We start from the raw sequence: 16,068 nt of genomic DNA on the forward strand, positions 1-16,068 counted from the left end.
AGGTTCTTGGAGGAGGCGCCTGGGCAGGTCATTGGGTTAAGCCTCTGCCTTCAGCTCACCTGGGATTAAGCCCCAAATCGGGCTTCCACCCCCCGCCCCCCGCTGCTTGCTTCTTTGCCTACTTGTGATCTGTCAAATAAATTAATAAATAAATAAATAAAAACCTTTAAAAAAAAAAAAAAGGTAAAGGTTCGTAGGGGTGCCTGGGTAGCTCAGTTGGTTACATGTATGCTTTCATCTCAGGTCATGATCCTGGGGTCCTGGGATTGAGCCCTGAGTTAGGCTCCTTGCTCATCGGGGAGTCTGCTTCTCCCTCTCCCTCTGCCCCTACCCCACATGCCTGCTACTGCACTCTCTCTCTTCCACTCTCTCAAATAAATCTGGCTTCAGGGATGCCTGGGTGGTTCAGTCCGTTAGGTGGCTGGCTGCCTTCGGCTTAGATCTTGATCCTAGCATCCTGGGATCGAGTCCGGCATTGGGCTCCTTGCTCAGCAAGGAGCCTTGCTTCTCTCTCTCCCTCTGCCTGCCAGTCTGCCTGCCTCTGCTCTCTCTCTCTCTGTCAAATAAATAAATAAAATCTTTAAAATAAATAAATAAATAAATCTGGCTTTAGCTCAGATCATGATCTCAGGGTTATGGGATCAACCCTGCATCAGGCCCTCTGCTTAGCAAGGAGTCTCCATATCCCTCTCCCTCTGCCCCTCCCCACCCCCTACTCATTCTCTCTCTTTCTCAAATAAATAAAGTCTTTAAAAAGATAAACAAAGGATTATGTTAAAAATGTCTTTAATCAATAATGAAAAATGCTGGCCACTCTCCAGAAGGTACACTCCATTTAACCAGCCCACATGGAACTTGAAAGGCTGTGCTTGAATTAACTGTTTAGTTAATTTAGCTTGAATTAACTTAGGCTTACTAAGCTCTTTTTCACAAAACACATTTAAACCAGGCCTTTTGCTAATAAGAAAAGAGAAGACACCCAGGGAACACAAATGCTATTCTCTTATTAGCACCTTTTCACTGGAGTCATAGAAATCGCTCTCCAAGTATAGCAGGACTGGATGCTCTCCACCACGACAGCGTTAACAACATCGGATACTTGAGGTGTGTATCCAGCAGGCAGCTTCAGAGATTCCAAGGTGAAAAAGATGCTATCATCTATCACCCCATTTCTTCCATGGAGGCTAGTAATGCAGACCTGTAATTACAAATAGAACTGTTGATGCAAAAGCACCGTCCGCTGTAACCCGGCCTGCATCTCCTCGATCTCACTTTAATCTGTAGGTCACTCTGTTCCCAGCCTGGCCGCCATGTTGGAAACACCGGGAACACTTTGTAAAACTACCCATGGCGACCTCTACCTCACAGCCGCTAAATCAGAAGCCCTGCAGACCTAGCCCCAGTCGAGGATTAGAAACTTTGCACTAGATATACCACATAATGTCCATTAACCTCTCCAGCGACCGCTGAGGGAGTGAAAGGGATAGAGCGAGAAAGGAATGTGGTGGCCAACAGAAGGCCATTTCTCCATTTCCGGGGTCACATCCCAAGCACCATCTGTCCCTTTGTGCAGACCAACTTTTCCATTCATTTCCACTCTCCAATACCTAAGTCACACTCAGCATTTACCGCAAGCTCTGGTCCCCTTCTTCCCCCCACAATTCCCTCAACAAGATTTATTTTCTGTTCTGGTTGCTCTCAGGGTATTTTAATACCTCCCAAGTAGACTGCCTAATTTAGATCTTAATTATACGTGTGTTGTATAGTATCTTCAGATTGTGTCCATTTAGAAGCACAGTCTGTTCAATAAGGAAAGAGACTCTTCCTTGGCAAAGAATGGTTTTGCCAACACATCACATGGAATCCCGGGAAGCAGCAAAGGTCACTCAAGGAAGGAGAAGCAGAACCCAATAACAAGAGCTACACGCCAACGGACTACCTCATGCACATGCTTATGTCTCTGAGGCTTCACCGACAGGGCTCTTCTGCTCAGTGTGTCCGACGGGGTGCAAAACTCAACTTCTACTCGGTCCCCCTGGTAAGGCTCGAAACCTAAAACAGCCATGGAGAGAAACTGAGTTGAAAGGATCTCTCAGTCTTGGTTATGTTCAGTTTCACAGTCACCTTGACATTATGAGACCCTAAAATAATTTCAATTACATCGAGAGTACATTTTGAACCTTTTAAAACAGGGAACCTTGGAAGTCTTCCTGTCAGAAAGGACGTCTGTAGGGGCACCTGGGTGGCTCAGTGGGTTAAGCCTCTGCCTTCGGCTCAGGTCATGATCCCAGGGTCCTGGGATCAAGCCCCGAATTGGGCTTTCTGCTCAGTGGGGAGCCTGCTTCCCTTCCTCTCTCTCTGCCTGCCTCTCTGCCTACCTGTGATCTCTGTCTGTCAAATAAATAAAATCTTAAAAAAAGGAAGGATGTCTGTAATCCTCTAGACATCGATTCTCTCTCTGGTTTAACTAAGTCTGTTGGGCATCCCAGGCCAAGCTCTTTGAGAGCAGCACGGAATTTATTAAACCACTGTTCAAGTTTGCAACCACTCTGGAGACGCAGAGAAGTGTGTAAGTCAGGGCACATGTGTCAGTCTGGCTGCCTAGCTTCCAACTACTCGACCTGCAACCTTGGGCAAGTTTCTTAAACCTCTTTGTGCTTTGATTCATTCATCTATAAAATGAGAAGCATAACTGTAGGACTTAGCACAGAGAGTTGATGGGAGAATTAATCAGTGCATATAAAACTCACAGAACAGTGCCTGGCACATAGTCAGCCCCAAATACACTCCACAGCCTAAAACTGGCAAGATTCTGCCGGGCTATCAAGTCAGGAGGATCGCTGGGAAATGCAAGAAACTCCAGGTTAGCTTTACCTAATACATTTATAGGCAAACTCAACTCCGATGTCTTGTCATGCAGGGTAGAGATTAGTCTGAATGTCCTTGCCATAATGTAAACCTATAACTACTTACTTGTTTAATAATGTGGTAACCCCCCCGTTTTTAGTTTTCACTAAACCCTTTTGGCAGCAATGAGCAGAAGCATGAATGCATGTTTAGGGAAAATGAGTCATGAAATAATTTTCCAGGAAAGTTGATGAATACACGAATTATATGATTCCTCTGGGCTATGGACTGAATGTGTCCCCCTAAAATTCCTGTGTCAAAGCCCTGACCTCCAGGGTGACTGTAATCAGAGATGGGGCCTCTAAGGAAGTAACTAAGATTAAATGAGCTCCTAAGAAGGGGCACCTGGCCGGCTCAGTCAATAGAGCCCATGACTCTTGATCTTGGGGTCATGAGTTCAAGTCCCATGTTGGGTGTAAACATAAAAAAACAAAGAAAGGGAACCTAATCTGATAGGATTAGTGTCCTTGTAAGAAGGGGCACTGAGGGTTTTGTGCTCTCTCTCTCTCTCTCCCCCTCACACACACTAAGGAAATGTCATGTGAGGACTCCATAAGCTGGTTAAGCATCTGCCTTTGGCTCAGGTCATGATCCCAGAGCCCTAGGATTGAGCCCCATGTTGGGCTCCTCTGCCCTTCCCCCTGCTGTGCTGTCTGTCTCCCTTTCAAATAAATAAAACTTAAAAAAAGAAAAAATATATTGACTATTGTAAATGCCCAAACTTAGAAAACCAATTTGTTAGTCACACATAATAATTTCTAAAGTCGATTTAACTTTAAGCAAGTGTAACACCGTTTTTTAGCCCCAGAATGACTCAGATTGGACAAGAGAGGATATGGTCACCCCCTATAGCTATAGCTCTAGGAGCGGGGTGCCCTACACAAGCTATGGCCTTTGGTAGATGTATAAAGTCATTGCCAATGTGCAGCCTAGCAATGAGGTATCTAGAGGAATAAACACTCCAACATCTCCCAGTCTACCCTAGTCTCCCAAATCCAATCATAAGAATGTTAGCAGCTGGGGGAACCTGGGTGGCTCAGTGGGTTAAAGCCTCTGCCTTCGGCTCAGGTCATGATCTCAGGGTCCTGGGATCGAGCCCCGCATCAGGCTCTCTGCTCAGTGGGGAGCCTGCTTCCTCCTCTCTCTCTCTGCCTGCCTCTCCACCTACTTGTGATTTGTCTGTCAAATGTCTCTGAGGAGCCTGCTTCTCCCTCTGCCTTCTGCACCCCCTGCTTATGCTCGAGCTCTCTCTTTGATAAGTAAAAATAAAGTCTTAAAATGTTACATGGGATTTCCTTTTATTCTTTCAAATGGGCACACAAGTCAATATATTCTTTAAAAAACAAAAGTGTTACCTATTTACGGGAAAGAGTGTGAGTAGGAGAGGGACAAAGAATCTGAAGCAGGCTCCCCGCTGAGCAGGAAGCCTGACTCAGGGCTTGATCTCAACCTGCACCAAAGTCACGTACTTAACCGACTGATCCTCCCAGGTGACCCTCAAGCCAGTATATTCTGAAAAATAAAGAGAAAAACCTTACTTGAGACCCCAGGGTTCTAACTCAGACACACTGGTTAGATAAGCATATGTAGGATGTTAGGCACCCTGAAAACTACAGAATGAAATTCCAGCCTTGTGTACTTGGTAGACTCCGCACCCCCGCCCTGAGGCTGAATGCTCTATTCTATTTTAGCATCCTTCATCAAAATGGTTAAGATTTGCTGTTTATTTACCTGAAAAAACATAATCTTGGACCCATTCCTGATGTTAACCATTTCCAACAAGCAAACACTCATGAACCTAAACCCTCTCACCCTTGTCTGCAAAATGGGGCAGGTCACCACCATCCTGTGAAGCAGGTCACCACAAATGGGATCTTGGGCTTGGAAGCACCCATTCGAGCACCTCCACTGACATAGAAACACCTCTGAGTTCTGAACGGAAGAACACACAGGCTCAGCTACTCCCTCTTCCGTGCTCCAGGCTCTCATGGTCTCCACAGATTCACTTTCCACTTCTTCCTCAACCCACTCTTAGCTGTTTCCGTCACTACCCCATCCTACCAGAACCAACTGCATCCGGGCTACCTCAAAAGGTTCTCAGCAGGAGTAAATCTAGTGTAAATAACGAACCTAACACAGGACCACATCGTACCCCAGGGATCCTCCTGGCACTTACAATCCCATCTCATACCACCCCTCGTTCAGGTCATAGCACACAAGCTCACCACACTGCCCTGTCCATCCTTCAGTTCCTACGACAGGCCATGGATTTTCCCACCCTAGGACTTTTACAGTGACTCTCCCCTGATTTAAGTGTTTTCCCCAGCCAAACTCCTCCCTCAGGTCCAAGTCATTTCCTCAATGAGGCTTTCCCTAATCTGATACCAATAGCAAACCCCACCCAGCCCAGCCCACCCCACTCCCAGTACTGTCACAGTACCTGGTTCAAGTCCTGGAGAGGAGAAAATACTCTGGAACTCTCTCTCTTTTGGCAGCGGTGGGGGGACTCACTCACTTGCTGCCCATCTGAGATCTACCTCATCAGAATGCAAATATTAGGAAAACAGTACCTGGGACAGGGCTAAGCACTCAAATATTCTGTTGCATGAACATCTACAAGAAAAGAATATACACTGAGTCCCCACCCACCATGTGGGATGAGAAAATTTAACAATTTTTCCATCTTTTAGATTCCCATTATTTTTTTTAAAGTTTTTATTTATTTGAGAGAGAGAGAGAAAGAGAGATTGGGGGCAGGGGCAGATGGAGGGAATCCCAAGCAGACTCCCCACTGACGGTGAAGCCTGAGTCGGGGCTTGATCTCAGGACCCATGAGATCATGACCTGAGCTGAAATCATGAGTTGGACCCTTAACCGACTGAGCCACCCAGGCATCTCAATTCCAATTATGTATTTGGTTTTAGATTTATTTATTTATTTATTTTAGAGAGAGGGAGTAGGGGAGGGAGCAGAGGGAGAGGGAGAGGGAGAAAATCTCAAGCAGATTCCCCACTGAGCATGGAGCCCCACACGGGCTTGACCCCCACAACCCTGCGATCGTGACCTGAGCCGAAATCAAGAGTTGGGTATCAGGGGTGCCTGGGTGGCTCAGTGCATTAAAACCTCTGCCTTCGGCTCAGGTCGTGGTCCCAGGATCCTGGGATCGAGCCCCACATCGGGCTGTCTGCTCCGCAGGGAGGCTGCTTCCTCCTCTCTCTCTGCCTGTCTCTCTGACTACTTGTGATCGCTGTCTGTCAAATAAATAAATAAAATCTTTAAAAAAAAAAAAGAGTTGGGTGTCAGTCACTTAACCAACTGAGCCCCTCCCATTACATTAAATCGGAATTTATCTTTGGTCTTTTTCCTTAGGTTTCATAATCAGATTAACATCAGCTCTTCTGACAATGCTAAGTATGACTGATTAGGTGCTCAGGCCTTTCTAATACATTCTTCTTTTCCACTCTCCAGAGGTCTATTATGCTGATTCACTCAATTTAATTTTGCCGCAGTAAAACCTTTCGCCTGTGCTCTGGGTGCCGCCTCTTTTATGCCTCAGGGCCCTGGTTACGTCAGTCCTTCCCACTCTTTCCTGCACCTTCCATCACTACCTTTGGCATTAAAAACACTTTCAAGTGTTTCCCATCTTGAGATGAATTCTCCTAGGGAGGGCTACCGTTGGTGGCGCCCTCCTGTTGGCATGGTTACACGGACTGGGAAATTGACTTCAGAGTTTAGCAATCCCAGGGGCCTTTTCTCCTTGAACGAGCTATTTCTAACTAAACGTGTCTTAAAATCCCAGCTGTCACCAATAATCATCTCTGGGGACTTCCACGGTTACCAACTACAGTCAAGTCCTGACTTTTTTTTTTTAAGATATTATTTATTCATTTGACAGAGAGAGAGAGATCACAAGTAGGCAGAACAGCAGGCAGAGAGAGAGGAGGAAGCAGGCTCCCCGCTGAGCAGAGAGTCTGGCACAGGGCTCAATCCCAGGACCCCGAGATCATGACCTGAGCTGAAGGCAGAGGCTTAACCCACTGAGCCACCCAGGTGCCCCAAGTCCTGACTTTTATTTTTTTTAAGATTTTATTTATTTATTTGATAGAGAGAGATCACAAGTAGGCAGAGAGGCAGGCAGAGAGAGAGAGAGGAGGAAGCAGGCTCCCCGCTGAGCAGAGGGCCCGATGCGGGACTTGATCCCAGGACCCTGAGATCATGACCCAAGCTGAAGGCAGCGGCCTAACCCACTGAGCCACCCAGGCGCCCGTCAAGTCCTGACTTTTAAATCTCAGGAAAATGAAGTGGAAAGCTGCCTGGTATGGCTGAATCAACTTCCCCCTTTGGTATTCAAGCTACACAACAACTGGTTGGGTTTAAACAGGTACCAAAGTCTTACTTCTATTTGTCTTTCCAAAGCTAGCCTGGCAGAGGGTGGCAAAGTATAGAGTCTGGCTAGGAAAGCATCTTACCCAGGCAGCCCTCCCCAAGTCTCCCCACAGCGGGTGGTCATTCTGTCTTCCCTGCTCAGTAATGTTGTTTTCATCATGTTCTTTCAATGTACCCACATGTCCTAGGGAACCTGTGTGGCTCAGCTGGCTAAGTGTCTGCCTTTGGCTCAGGTCATGATCCTAGGGTCCTGGGATCAAGTCCCACATGGGGCTCCTTTTTTTCAAAGATTTTATTTTTTTTTAAGATTTTACTTATTTAACAGAGAAAGATCACAAGTAGCCAGAAAGGCAGAGAGGCAGGGTTGGGGGCAGGGGTGAAGCAGGCTCCCACTGAGCAGAAAGCCAGATTCGGGGATCGATCCCAGGACCCTGAGATCATGTCCTGAGCCAAAGGCAGAGGCTTAACCCACTGAACCACCCAGGTGCCCCTCACATCAGGCTCCTTGCTTGGCAGGGAGCCTGCTTCTCTCTGCCTGGTGCTCCCTATGCTTGGCTTTTTCTCTCTCTCTGACAAGCAAATAAATCAAATCTTTAAATAAATAAATAAATAAATAATCTTTTAAAAAATGTGCCTACACATCCATCTCTCCCAATTAGACTATGAACCCTTTACACACAGGGTTTACAAGTCTTACTTGTCTTGTCTTGCCACTACCAAGCACTATATCACGAGCTGAGTTAAACTCAACTAGATAAACAAATTAAGAAATAATTGCTTTAGGCATGAAACAACACACTGTTAGACCTGATAATTACAAACAGAATTCAACAATAGTACACACACACTCACACACACCCAGAGCAAGTGCTAGGGGAGGTCATCAAGAGGATGTGACCACCAGCTGACCCAGGAAGAGGAGCCTGGGGGTTTGGGGGCTCCTCACCCCCTGCCCTGTCCTGGGAATGTATGTTCTAGCCCTCCAACTCCCGCAGGTGGAAGTCAAAGCCTGTAGAGAGTAAGGTGTGGCAGAGACAATCTGGACCGTATAGGTGACTGAACTCAATTAAGGCATTTATGTCAACTTCTAATATTCTGGCAGATGGGTGCAAAGATCTACTCCTTTTGTGTCCCCCCCCCCCCCAGACAAGCTTCGTTTGTAAGTTCCCTTGCTTATTACACCAGCCACCCACCAATCAGGAGTGGCCTGCCCCTTTCCCTGGTCTCTCTGGGCCCTCCATGTATGGTGCTGGGGGCCCGGCAGAGGGGCAGGCAGAGTTTGCAAATGAACAGAAAGGTATAAGACTAACTCCAAACTTGGTTTTAAGGCATTTGAAATAATTTTTTAAAAAGACTTTATTTATTTATTTGACAGAGATCCCAAGTAGGCAGAGAGATAGGCAGAGAGAGAGGAGGAAGCAGGCTTCTTCCTGAGCAGAGAGCCTGATGCAGAACTTGATCCCAGGACACTGAGATCATGACCTGAGCCAAAGGCAGAGGCTTAACCTGCGAGCCACCCAGGCGCCCCTGAAATAATTTTTAAAAAACAGTATCCCTGTGCAGTGCCTGGGGGGCTCAGTTGGTTGGACATCCGACTCATGGTTTTGGCTCAGGTTGTGATCTCAGGGTCCTAGGAATGAGTCCCACATGGGGCTCCGCACTCAGTAGGGAGTCTGCTTCAGGATTCTCTCTCCTTCTCCCCCACTTGCTCTCTCTCTAAAATAAATAAATAAATCTTTAAAAAATTCAAATAAAAGAAAAAGAATATCCCTGTGGACCTGTATTATTTTTCAGTTAGATTAGAAATTCAGTGCCTATATGAATGGGAAAATGACACAAAACTAGCAACCACATCCAATAAATGAAATGTCAACAAATGACAGCCTCAGTTTCTAAGAACATTATGTCAGCTTTCCCTTGCTGCACATTATTTTCGATTTCTAAGGCCCACCTCAAGTACCAAAGAGCCTCTGATTGGAGCCAAGGACACTAGAGAAGTAGTTCAAATCCAAAAATCCTCTTGCCAAATGGATTTCCTGGAAATGGTACCGGTAACCATCTCCAAAGCCAGTCGATAAAATTAAAAGGCAAAACCGAATTTTAAATGTTGAACCATGTAAACTGTACCTTTACAAACGACATCTAGAGAGAAGTAGGTTGTGTGATCAATGTAGTTAGCGCCTTCCACGACAGTGGAAACACAGCCAAATGAAACTCTAGCATAGGAGTCCGGGGGCCCATTGCCATGGCAACTGTCACAGAGCGCATCCACCTGTGAGAAAAGGAAACCATTCCAGCAAACATAACGCAGTTTGAAAAAGCAGAAACATGCTTAAATCACTGTCATTCCAGAAGTGGTTGAAACAAGTATAATAAACAGTTCACCTGACAAATGTATCACAGGCATGAGATGATGAAAATAATGAATGAGCTTTTTATCTTTTATTACTTTATTTTTTAGAGCAGTTTAGGAATACTGAGCTGAAATTTCCCATACATTCTGCCCCTCTGTCCTTAGTGTGCCCTATTACTAGCACCTTGCACTGTTGGACTGGTCCATCTCTGTCATTGATGAACTGATACTGATACCGTATCTTTAAAGTCCACAGTTTATTTTTTTAAGGTTTTATTTATTTATTTACCAGAGAGAGAGAGAGCACAAGAGAGCACAAGCAGGGGGAGCAGCAGGCAGAGAGAGGGGGGAAGCAGGCTCCCCAATGAGCAGAGAGCCCCATGTGGGGCTCGATCCCAGGACCCCGGGATCATGACCTGAGCCTGAGGCAGATGTTTAACCCCCCGAGCCACCCAGACGTCCCTAAAGTCTATAGTTTAAATGAAGGTTCACTCTTAGTGTTATCTGTCATATTTATTTTTTAAGATTTTATTTATTTTGAGAGTGAGTGAGCTGGGGTAGGGGCAGAGGCAGAGGGAGAGAATCTTTTTTTGTGTGCGTGGGAGAGAGAGAATCTCCATGCCCAGTATGGTACCCGATGTGGGGCTCAATCTCACGAACCTGAAATCATGACCTGAGCCAAAATCCAGAGTCTGATGCTTAACTGACTGAACCACCCAGGCGTCCCTGTTCTGTCATATATATTTTAAATGTGTCTAAAAACATACTTTGTGTACCAACCAAGTTCAATGCCCTGATAGTACTAGATTCAAAGGTAGGAGATATACTGTTCCTGCCCTCTAGCAAGTCACAATCCAGGGGGAATAAAAGACAAAAATCAATTATTCAGTGTAAGTTATAACAAATGATAAAACCAAGTGCAATGTAGGCTTCTGGGAATTCCCAGTAAGGAGAGAATTTCAGATGAAAGAACATAGGACACAGTCTTGGAGAGAGTGGCATCGGACATGGGCTGTGAGAGAGGAGAATGATTTTTAGCCGGCAAATGGAGCAGGGTTAAGGACAGGGGTAGGAAGATGGCAGGAGGAGAGAGACAACACATTCCAAATTAGAGGAGCAAGGAAGAAAACTAAGATTCCAGATCAGTGCACCCAGAGGGCAAAACATGAAATATACAGTTGGGAAAATAACATGGGAAGGGAGAAGCTCTAAAATGCAAAGACTTAATTTATCTACAATAGGGGGGCATTCAAAACCTTTATTCCTGGAAGTACAGTGCCTTCATTTTGTATTTTGTTTTTCTTCTTCTTCTTTTTCTTCTTCTCACAGAAATGCAAAATAAAATTGTGAGACTGTTTTTTTTTTTCAAGATTGGCAAATATTTCAAAGATTGAAATATTTCCATCCTTCTTAATATTGGCACATTTTCCACAGCCTGCTGTTGACAGCGCTAATTGGTAAAATAAAGTTGAAGCATAATTTGATGATGGTATCTATTAAAATGGTAAGTATCAGGGCACCTGGGTGGCTCAGTGATTAAGCATCTTCCTTTGCCTCAGGGTATGATCCTGGGGTTCTGGGATGGAGCCCCGCATCAGGCTCCTTGCTCAGGGAGAAGCCTGCTTCTCCCTCTCCCACTCCCCCTGCTTGTGTTCCCTCTGTTGCTGTCTCTCTCTCTGTCAAACAAATAAATAAATAAAATCTTTAAAACATGGTAAATATCGTCACTGAGGTGACAGTTGCATGACTAAATGCAACTACATTTACTAAAACGTCCAGGAACTACATTTACTAAAAACGTCCAGGAACTATGCCTTTAAAATTGGAGAATCTTGGGGTTCCTGGGTGGCTCATGGGGTTAAGCATGTGACTCTTGGTCTCAGCTTAGGTCTTGATATCAGGGTTGTGTTCAAGCCCCGTGGGGAGCCTACTTAAAAAGTGGAGAATCAGGGGATTTGGAGGGTAGGAAAAGAATCAATGAAACAAGATGGGATCTGGATGGAGACAAACCATAAGAGACTCTTAATCTCACAAAACAAACTGAGAGTTGCCAGGGGGAGGGGGGTAAGGAGAGGGGGGTGGGGTTATGGACATTGGGGAGGGTATGGTGCTATGGTGAGTGCTGTGAAGTGTGTAAACCTGGCGATTCACAGACCTGTACCCCTGGGACTAATAATACTTTATATATTTACAAAATAAATAAATAAATAAATAAATAAATAAATAAAAATAAAAATATTTTTAAAAGTAGAGAATCTTATGGTATGTCTGTTGTACCTCAATACTGCTCTTTTTTTTGATTTTTTAAAAGATTTTATTTTTAAAAAATATGGAACGCTTCACAAATTTGCATGTCATCCTTGCACAGGGGCCATGCTAATCTTTTCTGTATCATTCCAATTTTAGTATATGTGCTGCCGAAGCGAGCACAATACTGCTCTTTTTTAAAAATGGTTAAAATGGGGTGCTTGAGTGGCTCAGTCGGGTAAGTATTTGCCTTTGGCTCAGGTCATGATCTCACAGTCCTGGGATTGAGCCCCACATTGACCTCCCCTTGGGCTCCTTGCTCAGTGGGGAACCTGCTTCTCCCTCTCCGCACCCCCCCCCCCAATTCTCTATCCCTGTCTGTCTCTCAAATAAGTAAATAAAATGTTTAAAAAAATTGGTTAGGGCACCTGGGCGGCTCAGTTGGTTAAGCGACTGCCTTCAGCTTAGGTCATGATCCTGGAGTTCCAGGATCGAGTCCCACATCAGGCTCTCTGCTCAGCAGGGAGTCTGCTTCTCCCTCTGGCCCTCTCCCCTCTCTCATGCTCTCTTACACTTTCTCTCAAGTACATAAATAAAATCTAAAAAAAAAATTGGTTAAAATGCATGTCTGTTCACCTAGCAATTACAGTTCAACAAAATCAACAATCCTTTACAAGGCTGAAAAAAAGAAGTAGCAGAATAATATAGACTCTAGGGGCACCTGGGTGGCTCAGTGGGTTAAGCCTCTGCCTTTGGCTTGGGTCATAATCTCAGGTCCTGGGATCTGAGCCCACATCGGGCACTCTGCTCAGCAGGGAGCCTGCTTTCCCCTCTCTGCCTGCTGCTATGCCTACTTGTGATCTCTCTCTGTGTGTCAAATAAATAAATAAAATATTTTTTAAAATAATAATATAGACTCTAGTAAGTTATTATCGCTAACCACATTTTTAAATGCTGAAGTCTAGATATACAATTTATATTTTTGTAAGCAGAAACCACTACAAAGCTAAGACCAAGTATCCCACACAAGGCAGTGAAGTGGACTTCAAATCTCAGTGTCTACCCGCCAGACCAGGTCATCTCAGAGAGGCCGAATAACTAGAAGCAAGGCTGAAAGTCCCCCAGGCATAAAGTCGGTCCCCAAACTCATACTAATCTTACTTTGATTGCTTTCAATCCATATGTTTTATCTTTTCCCACAATGGCAGTGACTTCTTGTCCAACCTTCAGAGGGACATCACCAGTCACGACATCACTACTGAAGTAGATTAAGTCATCAATCAAACCATAATCACTATAGATATTCGTCACAACTCCTTGTACAGTTTTCAACCTGGTGCCACCTAAGAGATGGGGAAACAAAACATTCCATTAGTTAATGTCCAAAGCGAATTACACATGAGAAGTAAGCCCTACCACAGGAAGTCCTGGTAGACGACGATCTAAATCAAGAAAGAAATTGGATGTAGCTTGAGATACAGATGCCTGTGACAGAGAACATAGTGATTAAGTGTTTGGGAGACAGAACGCTCACGTTGAAAGGTTGGTGCCACCATTTCCTCTGTATGGCACAGTGGCCCAATGCCCTTGGTAGAGGAGCTCCGCTGGAGAAGGCAGAGTCTGGAACCTGCCTGCCTGGCCGGGAACACAGCTCTTCCCTTTACCATCTGTGTAACCCTGGGCACATTTCCTAACCTCCCAGAATTTGTTTTCATCTGTAAAACCAGGGCATTACTAATGTCTGCCTAGGAGAGTAGATCTTAAATGTTCTCATTGCGCACACACACATGATAATTACATAAGGTGACGGATGGGTTAATGAACCTTACTGTGCAATCATTTCACAATATATACAGATAGCAATTCATCACCCGCACCTTAAACTTACAGTGTTATACATAATTATTTCTCAATAAAATGGAGGGGGAAAGGGTTGTTTTAATTAGGAACTGACACATCTGTGTCAACAGCTTAAAACTGTGACTCCCTCCCTCTCGTTAGAGCTTACATGTTAGTTGTTGTCATGGTTTCTGCATCTAGAGCGTCTTTAAACAGCCATTATTGTTACTGAATTTTATCCTTATCAACAAGAGCAGCAGAATCAGGGGGGATTATGCAAACATCTCACCAGACAAAAGCACATAAAGAGATCTGAGGGTTTAAATCTAGCCCAAATGCACATCCAAAACACTCAGATTTATTTTTTTTTCCTCAACACAGCTAGTAAGCCATAATTTGGGATCTGAACCTAGAGAGTAAGTCTGAAGAGCCCATTACGAACCACATAGCTTCGGTGCCTGCCCAAAAATGAGACTGGGAGAAACAGACAAGGAGGCTGGGAGAAACACTGATTATAATTGATTATGGTTTCAAGAAGCCAAAAAAAAAATCTGAGAACTTTTATTTAAAGATTTTATTTATTTGAGACAGACTGTGCCCACGGATGAGGGACAAGGGCAAAGGCAGAGGGAGAAGCAGACTCTGTGAGCATGGAACCCAAGTCGGGGCTCGATCCCAGAACCCTGGCCTCACGATCTGAGCTGACGTCAGCTGCTTAACCGACTGAGCCACCCAGGCGCCCCCTGAAACCTTTTAAAATGGGTCAAATTCGTCATGACAAGTCATAAAACATAAGAAAAGTGAAAGCGCCAAGAGGGACTGACAACTGCCCCTTAGGCTCAAGAAAGTATGTCAGAAACTCTTCTGTATTGCCCCATGGGCAAAAATACGGCAAACAGGGGTGCCCGAGCGGCTCAGCTGGTTGGGCATCTGCCTTCTGCTGGGGTCGCGATCCTGGAGTCCTGGGATCGAGCCCCGTGCCGGGATCCCTGCTCGGCGGGGAGCCTGCTTCTCCCTCTCCCTCTCTCTGTTAAATAAATAAAATCTTTAAAATAAGTGCGGCTGACGGATGCAACGGCGAGAGCTTCCGGCTCAAGCTAAGCAGCAGCCTTCCGCAGCCCACTCCCCTGAGACTCGGCCTCCTCTGCGGCTCTCACACTCCGGGGGGAGAGGAGCTGCCGGCAGATTCAGGCACCTGGCAGGACGGGGCGCTGCTGGGGGGGATGACACCGACCACAGAGGGGACCCTCCTGAGCCCGCCGTGCTCATCCTGCAGAAGGAGGCGGGGGGCGAGGGGAGCCACAGGAGGAAATGGCTGCTGGGCCTCGGGGTCTGGGTGACTCCAGCCGGGTGCCCGCTCTCCCCTGGGCGTGTGTCCCCTGCCCCCCGCTGTAACCGGGACGTGAGGATGCTCCCACTTCCCTGCGGGGTTTTCCGAGGGCCACGTGGCAGTAATGCTCGGACGGCCCTGAGGCTTGACAGAGACGCGGGCTCGGCCCATCGGATTCATGCTTCAGAGCAGGACTGCCGCCAACCCCGGCGAAATTCTCGGTGTTCACGGGTGCCCCCCGACACAGAAATGCCTGCCCTGGCGTCCCCTGAGTCACCACCCCCTCAGTCCCCGACTCTGGGGCAGGATTTCAGGATATAAAGGGCAGCCCCTTCCATGTGGCCCCAGGCCTGCTTCCAGCGACTGACCTAGGACTTGATCACTTGGCTTCAAATACGCGCGTGTTTAAGAAACAAAATCGAATGCACCCGCTAATCTGGGTGATCCACTGCTAGTGGAAATATGAGAAGGAATCCGTTGTACCTTACATAACATATGCACAACGTTAAGTTCCAAAGGCACGGGGGCGGAGAGTGCAAGGGTGGGGCATGGCTCCCCAGGGGCCTTCTCTGTCTACACCACCATGGATCACTTTGGACGGGAGGGTTCTGGGTATGCTCAGGGACTCCGGGATGCCTCTTCCCACAAGGAGGCGCTGCCACGCCCATGCAGCCCCCTTCTGAGCGCCTGAGGCTCTGAATCAGGGGAGGGGAGCACCCTTAGGTGCAGGCCTCTGAGAGGGAGAAGACGAAAATGAATACCTTCCAAAAGCCTCATATGCTGCTCCCTCTCGGCCTCCGACGAGTCCACCCTCCTCCGGAAGAAGGCAAGAACTCTGGAAATAAACCGAAGCATGGTCGCTTCGTCAGGGCAGCCCAGGCCCCTCAGAGACAGCGCCAAGCTCTCTTCTGTGTGAGTCTCTGCCACCGGTCGCACTTTGATCGCAGCTGCTAGTCAGACGCCGCGCCCAGCCCTCCGCACCACCATACGTCTAGCCGAGGGTCTA

General features: G+C 46.4%; 1 protein-coding gene and 1 non-coding gene across 2 annotated transcripts; both read right to left on the bottom strand.

Annotated features, from left to right (window-relative positions):
• Window positions 1-874: 874 nt before the first annotated feature.
• Window positions 875-15,917, bottom strand: CT55 (cancer/testis antigen 55). The gene is made up of 5 exons (XM_059385166.1): window positions 15,824-15,917; window positions 13,055-13,236; window positions 9,421-9,565; window positions 1,940-2,052; window positions 875-1,198 (listed from the first exon to the last, which is right to left on the bottom strand). The coding sequence occupies exons 1-5, from the start codon at window positions 15,915-15,917 to the stop codon at window positions 1,007-1,009; spliced, it is 726 nt and encodes a 241-aa protein (XP_059241149.1). The 3' UTR covers window positions 875-1,006.
• LOC132007890 (U6 spliceosomal RNA) lies at window positions 11,970-12,076 on the bottom strand. The gene has a single exon (XR_009401446.1). It is a non-coding gene; the product is annotated as a U6 spliceosomal RNA (small nuclear RNA).
• Window positions 15,918-16,068: the final 151 nt, after the last annotated feature.

This window comes from Mustela nigripes, chromosome X, assembly GCF_022355385.1.
Source record: "Mustela nigripes isolate SB6536 chromosome X, MUSNIG.SB6536, whole genome shotgun sequence".
Taxonomy (NCBI): domain Eukaryota; kingdom Metazoa; phylum Chordata; class Mammalia; order Carnivora; family Mustelidae; genus Mustela; species Mustela nigripes.